Source organism: Anomalospiza imberbis, chromosome 1 (genome assembly GCF_031753505.1).
Source record: "Anomalospiza imberbis isolate Cuckoo-Finch-1a 21T00152 chromosome 1, ASM3175350v1, whole genome shotgun sequence".
NCBI lineage: Eukaryota > Metazoa > Chordata > Aves > Passeriformes > Viduidae > Anomalospiza > Anomalospiza imberbis.
This window is the reverse complement of record NC_089681.1, coordinates 70163599-70172381: the sequence shown is the minus strand read 5'-3', so window position 1 is coordinate 70172381 and position 8783 is coordinate 70163599. Positions and strand designations below refer to the sequence as shown.

Below are 8783 nucleotides of genomic sequence, written 5' to 3'. Positions count from 1 at the left end.
AAAAGTAGTGGAACTTGTAGACATCTCATATACAAAAAGACTGCTAGTTCCCTCTAAGGTGAAATGTGTGCATCCAGATCTCTGCAGAGCTTGAAGGGCAAAGAAATTGATATTTTCTAAGAGATATTTTTTTTAAACAAAACCAGTCTTCTTTCCAACATTTTGAAACAAGCTTCTATTATAGATACCTTTCATTAGGATATTTTACATTAAATTAAGTGTTTTATTTCTATTTGTCATGGTTTAACTCCAGATGTAATCTCAGCCCCGTGCAGTTGTTTCTTCATTCACTGGTGGGGTGTGGGGTGGTGAGGAGAATTGGAAGAGTAACAGTGATAAAATTCACGGGTTGAGACAAAGACAGTTTAATGGGTGAAGCAAAAGCAGCACATATGCAAAGCAAAACAAGGAATTCATTCACCCCTTCCCATGTGCAGGCAGGTGCTCAGCCATCTCAAGGAAGCATGGCTCCATCACACATAATGCTGACTTGGGAAGACAAACACCATCACGCTGGACTTTTTTTTTTCATCACTCTTCATTATTCTTCCCCCAGCTTTACAGCCTAGCCATGATGCCATATAGTATGGTATGGGATCAGCTGATCTGGCTGTGTCCCCTCCTAGCCTCTTGTGAACCCTCGGCCTTCTTGCTGGTGGGGCAGGGTGACAGCCAGAAAAAGTCTTGGCTCTGTGCAAGCACTGCTCAGCTACAATAAAAACTTCCCTGAATTATCAACAGTTTTCAGTACAAATCAAAACCACCTACTGTGAAGCAAATTAACTGCACCCCAGTCAAAACCAGCACAGCATTAGATTTATATTTTTCCTAATAATGAGACAAATCATAAGCTAAAGGGGAGTTACTAGAACATAAACCAGTAGCAGAAAAAATCTTGTTTAAAAGATGTTTTCTAAACCTATGACTGCTAAAGTTCAAACCTCCCCTTGTTCTACAGAGCTTTTTTTTTTTTTTTTTTTTTTTTTTAATTACAGGTCATAAGCAAAACATAAACTAAAAATTCAGCATTATTTATTTCCCAGCATGCAATCTGTGACTTACAGAAGTGTAGAAGAGTAGTGAAGATCCTAAACTTTAAATGACAGAGGGGGGTTTTAAGTTTTCATGAACACAAAGCAGAAAAAATATTATATCAATATTGGTGAAAAACTAATGAAGACAATTGTGACTGCAACCTGTGCCATACTGTGTACTACTTCTTCAATAATTACTTATCAGAACTAAAGAGACATCAGAAAAGTGGAAAAAGAATGAACAGGAATGTGTCTTGAGTCCTTTGACAAGTGGCATAAAGAAAACAAGAAATAAAAATGAAAAGATGAAAGCTAACCTACTTTAAAAATAGTAATGAAAGCTTGCTTTTCTTTATTTATTTTTTAAGAATTGTTTAAACTGCTTATTTACAATTGAGCCTTTCAAATACACAGGATTTGTTAGAGTAATATTTACTTCAGCTTTGTCTGTCTCTTTCTGTGTTCAGATTGACTGCTATTTGGAGGCCTTATTTTATATGTCTGGACTAATGCTATTGCACAAATTGCCACCTTTTCAAGGCTGTGATTTCAACCTGCCTGAACAACTGCCACTTTAGCACCACAATAAAAAATACCTTTCATATAACAACTCTCTTCCTTTTAGGAAGAATAATGAAACAAAGCAAAATAAAAAAGCGCAACCATCCCTTTTCCCAGAGGAGTTATGCTTTGGGGACATCTCCTCCCCTCTCACCTTCCAGAGCTTCAGAGCTGCTGCACCAGCACGGGCACTGCAGCACACAGCTGCTGCTGCTGTGGCACTGCTCCCCCCTGGGCTCTGCAGAGAGCTGTCACCAAAGCCAACCTCGCTATCATCAGGGATTTTCCAACACCCACTCCCCACTTGCACTGGGGCTCCTTTTCTGCTTCCTCTGCCCAGCTTTCCAGGGTCCCATGGAGGTTCCTCGGCTTTTCTCTCCGTCTCCTCACGGGAGGCAGGTGACACTTCCTTTAGGTGTCAGGTGATGTTTCAGGTGACTCCCTGGAGTGCAGGGTTGCATGTCTACACTGGGGTATGTGCATATCCCAGATTTTATCCATATATTAGGCTAAAAGAGGTTGTCTTCAGTACTCTCAGATGTCCAGATCATGTCGACCTAGCTGTGAGGTTTTGAGTTTATGTTGTAATTACCCAGTCCGAGAACCAATTTTAACTTGGAAAAAGATCCTAGATTTTAATTCTTGTTGTTCGTACAAAAGTCACTCTTAATAAATATTCATCAAAATTTCAGTCCCCCTAACCTACAGGAGTAGATGTTTAATTAAGTATTTTTGAGTAATAGCCAGCTATCTTCAGCATGGATGTCTCTCACTGTCTTGACTCTGGCCTAATGGAGATGGTCAGCTTAAGTTATTCCTTGCCAGAACAATTTTTATTTCAACTACTGAGTTCCCTTTTGCTTCCCATTCAACTGCATCCTATAAAATTAGGCTAATTATTAGTAAAACTAAGCTAAAACAGAGAGAAATGTTCTGTGCACATGACATCTCTTATTTAAATAATAAGCTAATGCAAAGCTCTCATGATGCAGACAAGACGCAAGGAAAAGGAAAGTCTTGAATGGGATGTAGAATTTGATCCTCATCCAGATACAGAGGTGTCCTTGCTACTGTTGACTTGGGGAGATCAGATTAGGGAAACTTGGAGCTGTATTTTTATGCTGAGTTTGTTCTGCAAATAAACAGGATTTCAGTCTCCAGGACCTTACATGGTACAGCATAAGTACACAATTTCTCATTTAAAATATTGTTAGAAGCTGCCTTCAGATGACAGATTTTCATTATTCTCTCTCCTTGTTTAGACTTCACTTCACTGAAGAAAACACCAAACATTTCTTACATATCTGCTATTTAACCATTTGGACTACAGCAAATTGCAATTTGATTCTATGACATTAATGAAGTGGTCAGGTGTCAGTTCTGCAAGGGTCCTAATCTCATACACAATTAATCACTTAATATAACTACAAATCTGAATAAACAGAGCCTGAAGTCCAATGAGAAATCCTTAAGAAAAATAAAGGAGGATATTTACTTCTTACTTTGCCCAGTAGGCTAGGATGAGCTGCAGTTTGTTGTTACAAAAGTGCTCTGAGGCTCTGCCCTTCTTGCTACAGAGCAGTGTCTTGAACCATCAGCTCCAGCTGATGATCTGTGCTCTATGTAAACAGGGGTGGGAGAGGCAGAGCTCCAACAAAGAGAGCCCTGGATGCTGAAGATCTCAGATTTTGTTCCAAAGTTTCACCTGGGAACACATGAAAATGTCAGAAGCATAAATTGGCTTTTCTCTGCTCTTTATCACAGACATAACATTGCCTTCCCAAGGCCCTTATTTTCTTCTGCCTTGCTCTAGCCACAAGCAGCTGCTGCTGAACAGCAATGCTCACAGGCTTCTGAACTCAAAGGTAGGTCCATCATTCAAGTTGCTCTTCTGCAATCAGCAATGGGGTGCACTGGTTGCTCACCCCAAGTCAGGGTTTAAACTACATAAGGCATAAAATGTTGTAGGTTTAGACACGGCAAAGATTAAATTCTCTACTCAGAGGAAATGAGATGGTAGTTTGAAACAAAGTAATTATTATTAGTCAGATAATGAGAAAAGTCTATCTTAACTCCTTAGGAATTTGTCTAGAATTCCCCTAGCAATATGGAATTTCATTTTATTAGTGCAACCTATGGAAAAACTTGACTTTTTCATATCATCCAAAACTAAAGTCTTGTATTTTAAAGTTTCAGAGCATTATTTAGCTAGTGAACATCTATCTGACTGGAAGATATGAGGTGATTTCAAGATAAATATTTTTTTAAATTAGATAGGAGTCAATACTTTTTTATAGCAACAACCCAGCAGCCAAGAGTTTAGCACCTGCATCCTCCTGGGGAGCAATTTAAGTATCTGGGTTCTCACAATTAACAGGCGCTCATGAAGGTACTTAACTATGAAACATTAGTATCCAGCAGATTTTCATTGCTCTCTTGAGTACTGATATTCAATGGGGAAAAAAACAAACCAAAACAAACCTGAAAATTATACCTAGCCTAAAAATTTCAGATACAGTGCTAAATACATTGGGAAATCCAGCCCTAGTCACAAGTAGGGCACAGCGGATGTTAAAGTGCTACTGTGGCAGAGGGTTAGTGGAGCTGGGACTGTTCTGGAACATCTGTAAAGCAAAATTCAGAAAAGAAGATTATACTGATATGTCATCTAATGCAGCTTAAAAATAAATAACTACATAAATAAATAACATTTTGGGCTCCAAGCCTTTGCTTAGATCCTGAACAAAAGTAGGTCTAGCTTTTCTTGTGCGTTTCTGTCCCAATACTCCTTCAGCAGTCAATTCATAACAGACCACTCAGTCCTTTTTCCCTTTTTGTATCAAAAAAGTATAAAGGAGAAAAACGCAACTATATTGAACTTCAGAACTGTCCATCAGCTATGCAAAAGCGTAAATAGGTATCTCAACTAGTAAACCACGTACCACTTCGCTGCTGGAGCAGGCTGGTAGGGGAGCGCTAACGCACACTACTGCGTGATGCTGCGGCGCGGGCAGCATCAGATGGGCACAGCCCGCCCGTCCCGAATAAACGCTGCTCAGCCGCCCCTGCCCGCGCCCGGGGCGAGTCCGCCACCGTGTCCGCAGGTTTGCGCGGCGGTGCCCGCCCGGCCCCGGCAGGAGGGGCGCGTCCCGCACCGCGGCGAGAGCCCGATTCGCCGCACCGGGCCGCAGCGCGCAGCTCGCGTCCCGAACCGACGTCCCTAACACCGCCAAAAGTTTCAGCCGCCGGCGGGCGGGGCCGGCCCCAACTCGCCCGCCTTGCCCAGCTTTCCCTCCCGACAGCCGCTCGCCGTTCCCGGAGCGCGGCCGCGGCGGGGCCCTGCGGCAGGAGCGGGCTGCCCCCGCCCCGCACACCCTCCGGCGGCGGCAGCGGCGGGCAGGGCCGCTGCACTGCCGCCCCCCGGCGGGCACCGAGTCCCTCCCCGCGCCGCGCCCTGCCCGGTCCGCACCCGCGGCGCAGAGACAGGCAGGGAGCGAGGCAGGGAGCGCCTCGTCCTGCCCCGTCGCCCCCGGGGACGGGGGCGCCCGGCCGCCATGTGAAAGCGGCGGGGCCCTTGGCGGAGCCCGTCCCCGGGGCGGCGGGGCCGCGCCGACTGCGGCCGCCGCGCCGCGCTGCGGGCTCGGCAGGTCTGCGGAGGCGAGCGGGCAGCAACAAGCCGCCGCCGGCCGCCCGCCCGCGGCCCCGCCATGGGAGCCGGACGCGGGGCGACGCTCGCCGCCCCGAGCCGCCGCCGGGGCTGAGCGCGGCGCCAGCGCAGGTACGGCGGCAGGGAGGCACGGAGGCGTCGCGCCGGGCCACGGGGGAGCCGGCCGAGCTGGGGAAGGAGCCGGCCCGGCTCCCTCACAGCTCCACCGGGAGGGGGTCGGGCGGCGCTGCCCGGCCCTCCGGAAAGTTTGGGCGGGCGGCGCGGAGCCCCGGCTTCCCTGCGGCGACCGGGCCGGGCAGCGCTGCCGGGCGGACGGAGCGCGGTGCCCCGCGGTGCCATCGCCGAGGGCCGGGAAGGCGGGCGGGTCGAGAGAGAGGCTTTTAAATGGCTTTGGGGAGCGGTACCGCGGAGGTGAGGTCGTGCCGGGAGGCTGCAGCGGCATTGCTTGTCGTGGCCGGAGTAGTGTACGTATTTTGGTTTGGGTTTGGTTTTTTTTTTGTTGGTTTTTTTTTTTTTGGTTTTTTTTTTTTTTTTTTTTTTTTTTTTTTTTTTTTTTTTCCCGATTTGGCGTGCAATGTTTCAGGGAGAGGAGCCGGGAGCGCTGCCGAACTCCTGGAGGATGTGGGTTAAATGAGCCTCGGCTGCGGAAACTCGGAGCTGCTCTACCTTGTCTTTCGAACACGGGCGAGGAAGAGGTGGTGTTGTGTGCTGGTTTGGGTAGTTTGGAAGGGAGGTAGTTTGCCTTTGCTCGCTTTAGTGTGCTTGGTTTTACTTGTCTGTTACAGAAACGTGTTCGCTGGTAAGTATTTAAACAGAACCCAAACCAGCGTACTTCAGACTGAATAAGAGGTTAATGAAAATCATCGTGTTTACAGACAGTGAATAGCACTCAACTGGATAATTTCTATTCCGGACCCTGCTGGATTTTGGAGAGCCCCATTTAATTCATCGGGCGTCCGTCCTCTTCACATGTTGTCATTTGAAAGTTAAAAAATACCCCCCCAAGCGCTCTGAGTTTTGCCTGCACCTGCCTTTGCAAACGCTGACTCCCCGGAGTTCTGCGCGGTGCTCTCTTGGAGCCGACGACGCCCGGTCCGTGTCCAGAGCCCTGCTATTTATAAGACTTGGCAGAGCGGGGGAGGAGGAGGAGGAGGGATGCAGCAGCAGGCTGTTTGCCTTTTGCATAAACTACCGGCAGGTTGCATATTGTTTGAGATGTTGCATCGGTGGAGGCGAGGCGGGGTGCGGGGGGGAAGAAGTGCAGAAGCTGAAGTATTCCTTCTTTTCCTAGGGACTGTGGCTTTATGAAGCGCTTCCCTCCGATGTGAATGCAGTGTCCCCTGTGGGATGCAGTAGGTGATGCCCAGCTCTACTGCAATGGCAATTGGAGCTTTCTCTAGTTCTCTTCTCGTAACCTGCTGCCTCATGGTTGCCCTCTGTAGCTCCACCGTTCCCGTACAAAAACTGGCCAGGGCTCAAGACAAACAGGAGATAAAGGCGAGCCAGGAAAAGAGGGATCACACGTCTACAAGGGACAGCCAGACGGGTCCAGGGAAAATGAATGAGATCGGCAGGAGCGGGAGGGAGGAGAGTAGCAGAGACTGGAAGAGCAAAGGAAGCAGGAACTACTCGAACAAGGAGTCTTGGACTAAGCAGAAGCAGGCTTGGAACAGCCAGGGGACAAGCAGTAAATCTGGGAGCATTCAAGTGCAAGTGCAAAGGGATGCTGCTCCTGAGGAACCTCAGGTGGCAGAAGATTCATCTCTCCCAGCATCTGTTGCGAGCGCCACTCCCGAGCCTCCGGAGGAGTACGCCTATCCGGACTACCGTGGGAAAGGCTGCGTGGACGAGAGCGGCTTCGTCTATGCCATCGGGGAGAAGTTTGCGCCGGGCCCCTCTGCCTGCCCCTGCCTCTGCACCGAGGAGGGCCCGCTATGTATCCAGCCCGAGTGCCCCAGGCTCCACCCTCGCTGCATCCATGTGGACACCACGCAGTGCTGCCCGCAGTGCAAGGAGAGGAAGAACTACTGCGAGTTCCGAGGGAAAACCTACCAGACCCTAGAGGAGTTCATGGTAAGGAATGAAGTCAAAAGTCTTTTTGTGGGTTATTCTCTTGTTTAAAGTGATATTACGATCTTTAGCTGTTTTCTCAGAGGGTGTTCTGTGTCTCCCCCTCCTCTTCACATTTTTGGGTTAATATGACTTCTGCAGTCCTGTAAAATATTCCCCTTAAACATGACCTTTCTTGCTCTATGGTACTCTAACACTTTTAAGTGAGGGTGCTGATCTTTATTAATTCCTTTGGTATTTACAGTAAAAAACGGTACTTGGAAGGATGCTACTCAGTGGTGTTACGGATTTTGTGAAAATTTTCAGCAATACATTTGTTTCTTTATTTAACTATTAACTGTTAAACTTCTGCCTTGCAGGAATCAAGCAGGGTTTGTGGGCTGACTCTTATTCCTAGTAATCAGTTTGTGATAATCCCTTCTTTTTTAGCAGTCATTTCTTTTTCCTTATTAACTGTTTAAGTAGTGCTGCCATGGTTGCATAATGTTTGCTTTCTGTGAATGACTATAGGCCTTCTTTTTAATAATAGCATAGTTTGCAGTCTTGATTGCAGTGATACCTAAAGAAAGGACTTGATAAGCTTCATGTTCAGGGAAATCCTTTCAGACTAGGGTCTTTTTCCGCATTACTGTGCAAGGTTGTTATCATTGAAAATGCAAGATGTTACAGTGCACTCAAAAGTTTTGGATTTGGGGCCAGTTTTCTGGTTGTTTACCTTGTCTTTTTCCATTTAGTATTTTATTGTGGTTGAGACCTGTGAGCAGGCTCTGAGAATGGCTTGTGAAATTTCTTGTGAGTGACTGTTAGATACAGGGCTGTTCCAAAACCAATTTCTGAATACACTAGAGAATTTCATGCTGAATATATTGAGGGGAGTATGAAATATAATTCAAGGTTCTGGAAGCTGAGCCCCTCTCAGGGTGGAGAAATAGAAAGTATGTTTTTGAAGGCTGAAATAAGTTGTCACCTTTGCACTCTGGTATTTGCACGTTCCTGAAAACTTAGCTTTGGTTCATAATGTCTTTCCATGTTCTTCAATTTAAGGGAAAATAAATAACAGAGCAGGGCTACTTTCCCCATAATAAGTAAGAGCATTGTCCTTTACTCTTCTCAGGCTGTAATGTGCAGAGAGCACTTGTGAATTGCAGGGTATGGCAGAAAACATTGTATCATCCTCCCTTTTTCCACGTCATCCTCGAGGGTTGCATTCAACTTCAGGGTGGCAATTTTTTACTTAAGAGGAAGCAGCTACCTTAACAACTGCTAGTTGGTGTGACCTTTTCAGAGATGGCTTGTGAGATCCTTTCTTTCCCAGCAAACTTAATTCTTGAGGGAATGAAAAGATGAAGCTTCTCCACACTTTCTCTGTAGGTCAGTGTTTTAAAGGCTTCTCCCTGCTTTTCATTCACACTCTTCTACAGAGTTCCATTTCTTAGCCTTTTTCTGTAGCG

General features: G+C 46.6%; 1 protein-coding gene across 2 annotated transcripts in view; it reads left to right on the top strand.

Moving 5' to 3' along the window:
- The first annotated feature begins 5106 nt into the window (after positions 1-5106).
- Positions 5107-8783, top strand: part of VWC2 (von Willebrand factor C domain containing 2) — a 54639-nt gene continuing 50962 nt past the window's right edge. The window contains exons 1-2 of one of the 2 annotated variants that reach the window (XM_068196238.1): positions 5107-5373; positions 6554-7335. In XM_068196238.1, the coding sequence (XP_068052339.1) occupies positions 6622-7335 (714 nt within the window). In that variant the 5' untranslated portion in view covers positions 5107-5373; positions 6554-6621. Of the gene's footprint in view, positions 5374-5585; positions 5727-6553; positions 7336-8783 lie in introns of those variants that run through there. The other variant, XM_068196244.1, reaches the window with a different exon arrangement.